At 45.8% G+C, this 13,416-nt stretch overlaps 3 protein-coding genes across 3 annotated transcripts in view, besides 1 other annotated feature; 1 reads left to right on the top strand and 2 right to left on the bottom strand.

Moving 5' to 3' along the window:
* Nucleotides 1–4,502: 4,502 nt before the first annotated feature.
* Nucleotides 4,503–4,528: a sequence feature (AT_rich).
* Nucleotides 4,529–7,044: 2,516 nt separating this feature from the next.
* On the top strand, nt 7,045–10,218 carry TSTA_111240 (ATP-dependent DNA helicase, putative; the record flags this gene model as incomplete). The annotated part of the gene is made up of 2 exons (XM_002481227.1): nt 7,045–7,442; nt 7,509–10,218. 2 exons carry the CDS (start codon nt 7,045–7,047, stop codon nt 10,216–10,218), a joined length of 3,108 nt encoding a protein of 1,035 aa, XP_002481272.1.
* A 1,078-nt stretch (nt 10,219–11,296) lies between these two features.
* TSTA_111230 (uncharacterized protein) lies at nt 11,297–12,194 on the bottom strand (the record flags this gene model as incomplete). The annotated part of the gene is made up of 3 exons (XM_002481226.1): nt 11,297–11,621; nt 11,803–11,997; nt 12,061–12,194. The coding sequence occupies 3 exons, from the start codon at nt 12,192–12,194 to the stop codon at nt 11,297–11,299; spliced, it is 654 nt and encodes a 217-aa protein (XP_002481271.1).
* A 547-nt stretch (nt 12,195–12,741) lies between these two features.
* The window catches only part of TSTA_111220 (uncharacterized protein), a gene marked incomplete at both ends in the record, with an annotated part of 1,464 nt that continues 789 nt past the window's right edge, over nt 12,742–13,416 (bottom strand). Inside the window, one exon of the mRNA XM_002481225.1 lies at nt 12,742–12,928. Coding sequence (XP_002481270.1) covers nt 12,742–12,928 — 187 coding nt within the window. The remainder of the gene's footprint in view (nt 12,929–13,416) is intronic.

Raw genomic sequence — 13,416 nt, 5'->3', positions numbered from 1 at the left:
TCTGCTGACACGAAAAAGCATCCTTTATCAACTGCTGGAATCTTATCGACAGGACTTTCTTGAGGCAAAAAAGAGGGCACAGCAGGAAGGAAAGCAGTTTCAAGGCTGGATGCAGCGATATGCCGGGTGCTTTCGTTGCTATAATCCACAAGCAGTATGCAGTCAACAGGGCCAGGGAACCTGCCTCTATCCTGATCTCGTCATGCAAGCTTGCTGGGCGATCTATCAGATCAAGGCCTGGACGGAAGGCTTGCTGCCTGGTCTTGGTGGTGAGCACGTACAATCCAATGAGGCAGCATATATGCTTTGGCTAGGGCAGAAGCGAACGACATTTGGGGTTGAAGGATCGAATGCTGCCTGGGTGGCTTATCATGTATTCCAACAGCTTCTGGAGCCTGCAAAAGGTTCAGTTTAGTCCGCTAATTTCGTTTGATAGTGTTTACAGAGTTAACATTGAAGAGGTTATATCACAGTCCCTCCAATTCCACCCATATCGCGTAGATAGATCATAGTCAATGCAACCATCTATGTTATATATATCGTTGACAGATTCTGTCCCGGGTTCATATATTGACTAGTTATATATATTAGTTTACGAAGTTGTATACTACAGCTTGGAACTATTGATTGAATTAGCGATTCAACAGGGCTATTAGTAATTAGGCTGGAAAGTCGATTAGCAGTTGGCGATTAATGATTAAGCAACAGCCAGTAAACCAGTTGATAGTTGACCGTTGAGCTAGTAAGCCAGTCCATAGTTCAGCAAGTTGCCAGAGGGCAGTTCAGTAAGTAATCTAGTTGAGAGTGAATGGTTTGACTAGGGAGACAGTTGGCAGTTGGCAGTTCAAACACTTGACAGTTGGCGGCTTAGCCAGTTGATAACAGTTGGCAGTTGGCAGTTACCAGTTACTAGTTGGCAGTTGACAGTTGCCAGTTGACAGTTAGCGGTTAAACAATTGGGCAGTTGATTGAGTTAATGGTTGACAGGTGATAGTTGAGCAAACTGGTAAGTTAGTGGTTGAGCTAGTTGACAGTTGTCAGTTCGCGGTCGAGAAAGTCGACGGTTGAGGGTTGAGCCAGTTAACAGTTGGCGGTTGTTGAGCACGTTGCCAGTTGTCACTTGCCAGTTGTCAGTTTAGCAAGTTGACAGTTGACAGTTGAGCAAGTTGCCAGTCGCCGGCAGAGGAAGTTGAGAGTTGGCGGTTGAGCAAGGTGCCAGATGGCGGTTCAGCCAGGAAGCCCGTTGATGATTGAGTGCGTTTCCAGTTAATAGTAGAGCGAGGAAGCCAGTTGACAGTTGACGGTTGAGCCAGTTGACAGTTGGTGGTTGAGAAAGTCGATAGTTGGCGGTTGAGCCAGTTGACAGTTAACAGTTGATGATCGAGCAAGTTGACAGTTGGCCAGATGACAGTTCAGCTAGGAAGGTTGTTGATGATGAGCCCGTTGGCCAGTTGGTCGTGGAGCGAGGGAGCCAGTTGACAGTTAGTAGTTGAGCAAGTTGACAGTTAATGGTCGAGAAAGTTGCCAGTCAACAGTTGATCCAGTTGCCAGTTGACAGTGGACAGTTTACCGTTGACTGTTGATCCAATTTCCAGTTGCCAGTTGCCAGTTAACAGTTGATAGTTGACGGTTAATCCAATTGCCGGTTCAGTTGACAGTTGACAGTTGACGACTCAGCAAGTTGCTCATTGTCGGTTAAGCAAGGTGACAGTTGACGGTTTAACCATTTGACAGTTAGCAGTGGATGATTAAGCAAGCTGGCAGTTCGCAGTTGTTAGTTAACGATTGAGCAAATTGACAGTTGGCGGTTGTTGAGCACGTTGCTAGTTGCGAGTTATCAGTTGACAGTCGAGCAAGTTGCCAGTCGCCGGCAGACAAGTTGACAGTTGGTAGATAAACAAATTGCCAGTCACTGGCAGGGCAAATTGACAGTTTGTGGTTAAGAAAGCCGAAAGTTAAGGGTTGATCTAGTTGCCAGTTGATAGTTGCTATTGACCGTTGACCATTAATCATTGACTGTTGACCATTAACTATTGACTATTGATTATTGACCATTGACTGTTAACTATTGACTGTTGACAGTTGACAGTTGACAGTTGACGATTGGGCAAGTTGACAGTTGGCGGTTGAGAAATTCGACAGTTGGCGGTTCGTAGTTAAGGAAGTTGACAGTTGGGGGTTGAGCCAGTTGACAGTTGGCAGTTCAGAGAAATTGATAATTGCCAGGTAAGCGAGTTGACCCGGGACGGCAGAGCAAGCTGGTAGTGGATGGCAGAGCAAGTTGACAGTTGGCGGTTCAGCTAGGATGACAGTGCTAGTTGAGCCAGTAAGACAATTAACAATTAAATCAGGAAAACAGTTGGCGATTAAACCAGTAAGACAGTTGGCGATTGAACCAGTAAGACAGTTAGTGGTTGAGCAAGTGGGCCATTGGCCGTTGGTCAAGTTGACAGTTGGTGGTTCAGAAAGTCGACAGTTGGCGGTTCAGCAAGTTGCCAATTGTCAGTCAAGTAAGTTGACAGTTGGTGTGACGTCTCAATAAGCCTATTCTAATGATAATCCTAAGCTTGGGAGAAGAGGAAGGGAAGGCCTAAGTTACAAACAAGTTGGTTGATAGGATCTTACAATTCTGCCTTTTTAGACCGCTTTCCCCATAAGGCCTCCATCCCATGACAGAGTGTATTTGGAGAGCCTCAAGGCTCAGCGCCAGTTTTCCCCTTTCTTCTTCTTCTTCACACTTAGTTTTCTTCGTCGATACTGCTACGCTTAGAAATGAAGTTGTTTCTGGGCCTTGAGCGTCCATCACAGTTGGTGGTTTAGCCAGGATGACAGTGCCAGTTGAGCCAGGATGACAGTTGGCGATCCAGCCAGTTACTAATTGGCGGTTCCATCAGGGAGCCCATTGGTAATTGAGCTCGTTGACCAGTGGCAGTTGAGCGAGGGAGCCAGTTAGCAGTGGAGCCAAGAAGCTGGTTTGTAGTTTAGCAGGTTAACCAGTGAAGGTTCAGTTATGTGGATTGGTGGAGAAAGCGATTCATTATAGTAACCAATGAGGAGTCAATCCAAGGCATATATAAAGAATGCATTGGATGTGGGTTTATATCGATTGGCATGGTGGAGTTGTTGGTTATATATATTGATTGTGGGAGTGGTATATTGGTTAGGATCGTATATATGATGGAATATATATAGATTGATCGAGATGGCGATTGGTAGTAGAGCCAGCAAAGGCATTGATGGTTGAGTAAAGCCAGTTGATGGTTCAGCCAGGAAGGGCATTGCCAATTGAGAAAGGAGAGCCGGTTGACGGTGGAGCCATTTGACAGTTGGCGGTTTAACCAGTTGGCAGTTGGTGGTTTATCAAGTTAGCCAGTCGGCAGTTAAGCAGGCGGGCCAGTTGTTATTCAGCCAATTGACAGTTGGCGGCAGGGCAAATTTCCATATAACGGTTGAGTAAGTCAGCGAATTGGTGGTTTAGCCAGTCAGCCAGTTGGCAGTTGAGCAAGCTGACAGTTGGCAGTTCATCCAGGAAGCCAGTTTACCGTTCATCAAGTTCATAGTTGAGCCAGGTGGCAGGTGACGGTTGTCAGTTAAGCAAGTTGACAGTTGGCGATTTAGGCAGTTGGCAGTTAGCGGTTTCACCAGTTGACAGTTCGGTAAGTAAGTCGGGTAACAATTCAGCAAGTTGATAGTTGGCGGTTGACGGTTGACAGTTGACAGTTGAGTGGGTTGGCAGTTGGCAGTTGACAGTTGGCGGTAGGGCCAGTTGGCAGTTGGCAGTTGAGCAAGTCAGCCAGTTGGCGGTTTAGCCAGTGCCAGTTGGTGGTTAAGCAAGTCAGTAATGGAGCAGGCAAAGAGGTTGAGGAAGAAAGCTAGTTGCCAGTTGCCAGTTCAGCCATGTGACAGTTGGCGGTTTAGGCAGTAACCAGTTGACAGTTTAGCCATTTGCCAGCTGGCGGTTGAGAAAGTTAACAAATGGGGTTTAATCAATTGACAGTTGGCGGTTCAATGATTTGACAGTTGGTAGTTGAGAAAATTGACAGTTGGGGGTTTAGCCAGTTGGCAGTTGAGTAAGTTGGGCAGTTGGGCAGTTGGTGGTTAGCCAGTTGGCAGTTGGTGGTTAAGCAAATTGACAGTTGGCGATTATGCAAGTGGCCAGTTAACGGTTCAGGCAGGAAGCGCGTTGGCAGTTGACAGTTCAACCATTTAATAGTTGGCGGTTATGCAGTTGCCAGTGGGCAGTTTAGTCAGTTGCCAGTTGGCAGTTAAGTAATCGGGCCAGTTGACGGTTTAACAAGAGGATCAGTTGACCATTCAGTCAGTAAGCCAGGTGACAGTTCCATTATGTTAATTTATTGAAAGATGGATGTATTTTATATATTTATATTCATATGATGGATTTTGGATTTTTATAGGGGTGATTTCCCGGTATTGGCGGTGGTAGGATATATATGGTGGAGTGGAATAGAGCATCAAAATACCATGAAGAATAGGGATTAAGGATTATATATTTTAAATATATATTTTTGGGGGCCGGGTCCAGATATTAAGAGAAGAAATGCATGATTCAAGAGAAATATATATAAGAGGAAGGAGCATGGGAATGGAGTTTTAGGGTTAGAATTTAAGGGAGTGAATAAGAAAGAGGATATATATAGAAGAGAATAGATTCGATAGTAGGAGCAATTTCCATCAAAGATAAAGAAGAAAGATCAAGAAATATAAAGGATAGAATTGGATTCGGAATGGGAATATATTCAGAGGATAGAATTAGAAATGGTAGTATGTTAGAAGGATAGAAATATGGTTAATCATATATTAGAAGAATAGAATTCAGGATCATAATATGAAAAGAAGATAGAATTAGAGATGATAGTGTAAAGAAGAGAAGATGATAGTGTAAAGAAGAGATAGGGATCCGTAGTATAAAGGGAAGATAGAATTAGAGATAATAATGTGAAGGAGAGATAGGGTTAGGGATAGTAGTATAAAGAGAAGAAGAGAGATAGTATTAATATTAGAAGATAGAAGAGTAAATAAGAAAGTATAATACGATCAGATTAATAAATCAGAGTTTATAGAATAGTGGTGGTGAGTTGAAGAGGGTTCGAGTATTAAAAGAGGTATGATAAAAGGTGGAAGGAAAGAGAATAGGGAGGATGAAAGGAGGAGGAATTTTTAAGAGAGGGAGAAATAGAGAGAGAATATAGTAGATCAGAAGAGATATCAGATTCAGAGAAAGAAAGTTTAGAATGGATTGGATGAGGGGAAGGGATTAAAGTAAAAGATAAAGAAGAGGGAAGAGATTGAAGTATAAAGATAAAGAAGAGGGAAGGAAGTGAGAAGATATAAAGAGATTAATATCAAAAGAGAGGATATAAAAGAAGAAGAGAGATTGAAGTGAAAAATTTCGGTTAGGGATTAAATGGAGAATTTGAAAGAAAGATTAGAGTAAAGAGATCTATCTATAGTTTGTACTCAGCCATGGCGTAGCTCAGGGTTACGGCTAGAAAAAGTTTCGGGAGCTAAGATAAATATGGCTAGCTTCATTCATGGATCAGGGGAAATCAATTTCAAAAGTCTTTTTTATTTGTATCTCAGTCATAGTTATTTTTGAGTAAATATTTTCACTCCAACATATTCCTCTTATCCTCAATTATGTCTCATTCTTCTGATAACTCAATATCTCTGGAGTTAGGAGAGCAATTGCACTTTTTCCCCTCCTATCTTCGTATCCTTACAAACTGGCGGGTAATTCTTTGCACTGATCATGGATCATGCTATACTCGCCATAATCTTCCCCAACATCTTCTTCAAAAACATCATATTAAACGACCACAACGACGGGAAATCGAACAGTATCCAGACTATCAATTGATTGCAAATAACTTGGATGAAGTGATATATCCTACAGATGGAATTACCGAGATCAATGATCTTCCGACCGTACAAGGTTTTCTCTGTCATATAGAAACCTGTTCCTATCGATCTCGCAATATTGATCGTATACGACAGCATTATAACCAGGCACATGGATGGCGCAAAAGTCAAGGAATAATGCCTTGGAATCATGCACATCTTCAAACATTATTTCAGGAAAAGGAACAAATTCGTTACTTTACCGTAGTACCAGCTAATCTATTCTCCTTACCACGTGTCTCTCCATCTATCACATCTACTCTTACTACAAATGATCTACCTTCCTTGGATACTCTTCTCCAGGAATACCACACATTTCAAACTCAGAACTCTGTGTCATATACTGTGAATGACAGTCAGCATATCTCTGAAATTACTCCATGGTTGCGAACCACTGGTATTCATGTTCACCTTACTGGATTAGATCTAGAAACGGTGGGAGATCTTTATCGACTTCCCAATCATGATGAGACAAGATTAGATCTCATCTGCGCCAGCGTGGACCGAATCTGGAGACAGACAGAACAGCTACTACATCACAACCCTGTTAGTGACATCCCACGGCTAAGTCGCTACAATGCTCGACTTCTCAATACCTTTGCGCGAGGAGAGATCTCGCAGAATCCTATCCAGCCTCTCCAGAATCCTCAGAGTCGCTCTCGGTACATTCAGACCTGGCAGAGGTTGATCTGTTATTGGAGTCGAGTAATGGATGACCAGCTCCTTCCTAATCCTTTATTTCTGCCAACAGAGGGTCAGAAGTCTACCTGGGATGACGTGATCACTACTGCTAAGAATCTAAGTCACCAACTAAGAATTAGAGCAGAATAATGATGAGGCTCTCCATCAACTCCAGCAGGAGATGGATAAACAACCCTTGCATTTTGCCTGAGATTATCCAACAGTCAGTCTCTTTGCGAGCCTTTAACTCTATCCTGGTCTCCTTTGCAGCACTTTTATTCTGGATACCAGATAAGAAACAGTGGATGACAGTTAGCAATACACCTCCTTTCTCTCACAACTGATCTATAACTGTCAGATCTGGATCCTAGCCCTTTCTATCCTAGAACAACAGAACCATCCTACTCAGGATCTTGGAGATATTATTATTAGACACCGCGATCGATGGCTATCAATGATACCAAGGGACCCGTGGCGGAGCTACTGGAGAATCGACTGTATGCATTCCGGATTGCAATGAGTGAGGTCCCCCCTGCTCAAGTACGATGGGATCGAGAGGGCCAAGTCATTACATTCCAAGATGTAAGTCTGTCCTTGTTGGAACTCTCTCGACTGATCCGCGAGGGCATCTCTACCGCGCAGGCCATCTTCGAGCAAGAGTTGTGTTTATCCGGCCCAGCACGGCCGGCTACTGAGATCCCTCAATTTGATCTTAGTAATCTGATGGATAACTGGGATGCTACACAAGCTGGTGCATCCTTTCTCACAGATTCTCGCAATCATGCCTACGTAGTACCCTATCAGGACTGGCTCTTCCGTCGAGTCAGTCAGGATGCAGTTCTGTTTCCAATCTTTTGGGAGTTGGGTGTGATCAGACCTGGCGGATCTCACCCAAGATGGTAGAACAGTACGAAGCAACTATCCAGCGATCCTAGAGGCTTTACTCGTCCCATCTTTATTGGATCTGGCCAGCAAGCGCGACGCACTGAGTTCCTAGGAATTCGATGGCGCAACACCCTCCTGCATACTCGCGATCTCTTCCTCCATGATGGTCAAATGCTCTTTATTCTGGATTATCATAAGAGTCGTCATCGTACTAATGCCTCTCGATGGCCCGCCCGGTTTCTTCTCCCAGAAGTAGGACACTTAGTTACGCAGTTTCTCATCTTAATTATGCCCTTCCGACAGTGGTTACAGCACCAGGTGCAAACTATGCATTCTTCCACATCCACTCCACTCTGTGACTACCTGTGGGCCTCTACGACAAAGCCTTGGTCTGATAATCATCTTACGCGGACCGTGATCCGGACTGGAGAGCAGATCCTTGGTAAGAAGATTCATATTCGAGCCTGGCGCCAGATCACTGTTGGGATTGCCATTAAGAAGTTTAGAACTCTTGCGTCACAGTTTATTGAGGATTCTCTTGATAATGAAGATGACCTTATAGAGGATCACAATGGCAGTATGGCTGCGGTATTCCATTATCAGGCTGCACATACACCTCATACTGGGAATCAGATCTATGGAGGGACCATCAATTTTCGAGCCGGTCTCACCGATGCTGGTCTTCAAGAATTCCGCCAAGCTAGCGAGATCTGGCATCAATTAATCAAACAGCCCTCGCAGTACTCTACACCTAGCTTATTAAAAAGACGACTGCCTGCTGTATTCACTCAGTCCTTGCAACCAGCCAACGTCAATATAGAGTGGGAATGGGATGAGAGTCCTTCCAAGCGAGTGCGGAGTGAGGCAACTGAGTCCACACTAGTTCAACGATTTCATCGTTGCCACGAACCACGACAGAGTCAACAGCGCTGGACTATGGAGCAGGCGCAGACCATTCTAAAGCGCATGTATGGACCAGAAGCGCAGTATCAAACCAGTAATCAGCAACAAGCCTTGCAGTATATCATCCAGGGTTTTAGTCAAGTGGTTGCAGTTCTTCGAACAAATGAGGGCAAGAGCCTACTCTATCTTCTGCCCTGCCAGCTTCCTGGTGCACGAACAACCGTGGTAGTGCTCCCTTTATTGGTCCTCAAGCAGGACATGCTCCTTCGATGTCAGAATGCTGGAATTAAGGTGACCATCTGGAATCAGCAGGATGAATCCAGGCACCTTGGATCGAGTCCACTGATCCTAGTAAGCGCTGAGCAGGCAGTACATATCAACTTCCGAACCTTTCTTCTTCGGCTACAGCTTGCCAATCAACTTGATCGTGTTGTATTTGATGAGTGTCATCTGACTCTGACCGCCTCTTCTTACCGCAAGGGACTGGCCTTGCTTCCTACGTTACGCGATATTCAGTGTCAGATGGTCTTCCTCACTGGCACGCTACCACCAGTCATGATGGCAGAATTTGAGCAAACCATGCTACTCTCTCAGGCACGATTGATCCGTAGCCTCACCACTCGCCGTGATCTATCCTATCAGGTCGTTTCCTGCCCTATGGATCAGGACTTCTTCAAGTTTGCAATTCCTTGGATCCAGCAAGAGCGTACCCAACTAGACTCTCAAGAGCGTGCAATTCTCTACTGCCAAACCCAAGCGATTACAGAGAAAGTGGCTACGATTCTTGCATGTCCCTTCTACCATGCTGATTCTGGGACTCGTGAAGAGAAGGCGCAAACCCTCGAGACGTGGCGTAATGGAAATCCAAATTGGATTGTTGCCACTTCTGCCTTTGGAATGGGAATTGATCATCCACGAGTCCGCCTTGTTATCCATCTTGGAGCTCCATCCAGTCTCATTGAGTTTACGCAGGAGGTAGGCCGCCTAGGACGTGACCAACAGGGCGGTCGTTCTATTACCTTACTCCCTCCCTCATGGAGTATTACCAAGTCGAGCCGACCAGGCCATATGATCTCGTCTGATGTACAGGCTATGCATGCTGTTTTAGATCAGCCGAACTGTCGAGTCGCTGCGATGAGCTCCTTCCTCGATGGGGCTGCAGTGGCCTGCAGCGCGCCTGATCCTCTCTGTGATCAATGTCGCTTCCGTCAAGAGAATCCTGAATCTTCTTCGACTGATCCTACTACGACCTGCTCGCCTAATCCAGAGGAGAACGTCGACTGCGATCTGACTATTGGGTCTCAGATGCGAATCCAGCAGATCCAGCAGGAGAGCCAGCAATTACAGCAGTATGAGGATTCCCTCCAGGCGCTCCGTGGCACCTGCGTGATCTGCCGTATCCTACCATCATCATCTGCCAACACGAAAAAGCATTCCTTTATCAAGTGTTGGAATCCTCGTCGACAGGACTTTCTTGAGTCAAAAAAGAGGGCACAGCAGGAAGGAAAGCGGTTTCAAGGCTGGATGCAGCGATATGCCGGGTGCTTTCGTTGTTATAATCCACAAGCGGTGTGCAGTCAACAGGGCCAGGGAACCTGCCTCTATCCTGATCTCGTCATGCAAGCTTGCTGGGCGATCTATCAGATCAAGGCCTGGACAGAAGGCTTGCTGCCTGGTCTTGGTGGTGAGCACGTACAATCCAACGAGGCAGCATATATGCTTTGGCTAGGGCAGAAGCGAGCGACATTTGGGGTTGAAGGATCGAATGCTGCCTGGGTGGCTTATCATGTATTCCAACAGCTTCTGGAGCCTGCAAAAGGTTCAGTTTAGTCCGCTAATTTCATTCGATAGTGTTTAGAGAGTTAACATTACAGAGGTTATATCACAGTCCCTCCAATTCCACCCATATCGCGTAGATGGATCGTAGTCAATGCAACCATCTATATTATATATGTGACGGTCAGTAATGAGGTTATTCGCAGAGTTCGGTTTACGTAGTCACATGCTAGGGTTACGTAGGGGGGTTCGTGATTCTGTCACGTGATCACGACAATACATCTTGTTTGCAGATAGCCTCACATTCCTAGCTTTTTCTTTCTTTCTCCATGTTTGGTATTCTTGTACTTAGCTTCCAATATGACTATTGAATGAGCCCTTACAATATATATTGTTGACAGATTCTGTCCCAGGTTCATATATTGACTATTTATATATATTAGTTTATGGAGCTTTATACTACAGCTTGGAACTATTGATTGAATTAGCGATTCAACAGGGCTATTAGTAATTAGGCCGGAAAGTCGATTGGCAGTTGGCGATTAATGATTATGCAACAGCCAGTAACGCAGTTGATAGTTGACCGTTGAGCCAGTAAGCCAGTCCATAGTTCAGCAAGTTGCCAGAGGGCAGTTCAGTAAGTAATCTAGTTGAGAGTGAATGGTTTGACTAGGGAGACAGTTGGCAGTTGGCAGTTCAAACACTTGACAATTGGCGGCTTAGCCAGTTGATAGTTAACAGTTGGCAGTTGGCAGTTGACAGTTGACAGTTAACAGTTGACGGCTCAGCAAGTTGCCCATTAGCGGTTAAGCAAGGTGACAGTTGACGGTTCAACCATTTGACGGTTGGCAGTGGACGATTAAGCAAGCTGGCAGTTCGCAGTTGTCAATTAACGATTGAACAAATTGATAGTTGGCGGTTGTTGAGCACGTTGCCAGTTGCGAGTTATCAGTTGACAGTTGAGCAAGTTGCCAGTCGCTAGCAGACAAGTTGACAGTTGGTGGTTGGGCAAGTTGACGATTGACAGTTGATGATTGAGCAAGTGGACAGTTGGTGGTTGGGCAAGTTGACAGTTGACAGTTGACAGTTGACAGTTGACAGTTGGTGGTTGAGCAAGGTGGCAGAGCGCGGATCAAGCATTTGACAGTTGTCGGCAGAGCCAGTGGACAGTTGGCGGTTCACCAAGTTGCCAGATGGCAGTTGAGCCGTTTGACAGTTGACAGTTGACAGTTGACGATTGAGCAAGTTGACAGTTGGCGATTGAGCAAGGTGCGAGACGGCGGCTCAAACATTTGACAGTTGGTGATTGAGCCAGTTGACAGATGGCGGTTAAGCCGTTTGACAGTTGACAATTGGCTAGATGACGGTTCAGCCAGGAAGGTCGTTGATGATGAGCCCGTTGACCAGTTGGTCGTGGAGCGAGGGAGCCAATTGACAGTTGGTGGTTGGGCAAGTTGCTAGTTGGTGGTTAAGCACGTTGGCAGCTGGTGGTCAAGAAAGTTGCCAGATGGCGGTTAAGCAAGGTGACAGTTGACGGTTCAACCATTTGACAGTTGGCAGTGGACAGTTAAGCAAGCTGGCAGTTCGCAGTTCGCAGTTAACGATTAAGCAAGTTGACAGTTGGCGGTTATTGAGCACGTTACCAGTTGCGAGTTATCAGTTGACGGTTGAGCAAGTTGCCAGTCGCCGGCAAGGTTAGTTGACAGTTGGTGGATAAGCAAATTGCCAGTCACCGGCAGAGTAAGTTGACAGTTGGCACTTCGCAGTAGGCAGTTGACGATTGAGCAAGGTGCCAGATGACGGTTCAGCCAGGAAGGCCGTTGATCATTGAACCTGTTAGCCAGTTAATTGTAGAGTGAGGGAGCCAGTTGACAGTTGGTAGTTTGGCAAGTTGACAGTTGGTGGTTGAGCACGTTGACAGTTGGTGGTTGAGCAAGTTCACGATTGATCCAGTTGCCAATTGACAGTTGGTGGTTTAGAAAAGTCAACAGTTGACGATTGGGCACGTTAACAGTTGGTGGTTTAATCATTTGATAGTTGGTTGAGCAAGTTGACAGTTGACAATTGAGCAGGTTAACAGTTGATGATTAAGCCAGTTGACAGTTGACGGCTCGGCAAGTTGCCCATTAGCGGTTAAGCAAGGTGACAGTTGACCGTTGACCGTTGACAGTTGACGATTGAGCAAGTTGACAGTTGGCGGTTGAGAAAATCGACAGTTGGCAGTTCGTAGTCAAGGAAGCTGACAGTTGGGGTTTGAGCCAGTTGACAGGTAGCAGTTCAGAGAAATTGACAATTGCCAGGTAAACGAGTTGACCCAGGACGGCAGAGCAAGTTGGTAGTTGATGGCAGAGTAAGTTGACAGTTGGCGGTTCAGCCAGGAAGACAGTGCCAGTTGAGCCAGGAAGACAGTGCCAGTTAAGCCAGGAAGACAGTGCCAGTTGAAACAGTAAGACAGTTGGCATCCGGCCAGTTACCAATTGGCAGTTCCATCAGGGAGCCCGTTGGTGATTGAGCTCGTTGACAGTTGGTGGTTGAGAAAGTTTCCAGATGGCGGTTAAGCCAGTTGACAGTTGGTGGTTAAGCAGGTTGACAGTTGGTGGTTAAGCAGGTTGACAGTTGGTGGTTGGGCAAGTTGACAGTTGGTGGTTGGGCAAGTTGGCAGTTGACAGTTGACGATTGAGCAAGTTGACGGTTGGTGGTTGAGCAAGGTGGCAGAGCGCGGATCAACCATTTGACAGTTGGTGGTTTAGCAAGGTACCAGATGCTTCAGCAAGTAATCCAGCAAGCCAGTTGGCAGTTCAGCAAATTGACAGTTGGCGGGATGGCCGGTCAGCCAGGAAGCCCGTTGGCCAGTTAATAGTGGAACGAGGGAGCCAGTTGACAGTTGGCGGTTGAGCAAGTTGCCAGATAGCGATTGAGCCAGTTACGAGGTAGTGGTTGAGACAGTCGACAGTTGGTGGTTCACCAAGTTGCCAGATGGCGGTTGAGCCGTTTGATAGTTGACCGTTGACGATTGAGCAAGTTGAAGAGTTGGTGTTTGAGCCAGTTGGTTGATGGTCGAGAAAGTTGCCAGTTGACAGTTGGTGGTTGAGGAAGTGAGCAGTTGACGGTTGACGGTTGAGCAAGTGGGCCGTTGACGGTTGATCAAGTTGACAGTTAGCGGTGTTAAGCACGTTGCCAGTTGAGCAAGTTGACAGTTGGTGGTTGAGAAAGTTGACAGTTGGTGGTCGAGAAAGTCAATAGTTAGGGGTT

Source organism: Talaromyces stipitatus, genomic scaffold (assembly GCF_000003125.1).
Source record: "Talaromyces stipitatus ATCC 10500 scf_1105507295555 genomic scaffold, whole genome shotgun sequence".
Classification (NCBI taxonomy): domain Eukaryota; kingdom Fungi; phylum Ascomycota; class Eurotiomycetes; order Eurotiales; family Trichocomaceae; genus Talaromyces; species Talaromyces stipitatus.
This window is presented reverse-complemented; position numbering and strand designations above follow the sequence as displayed.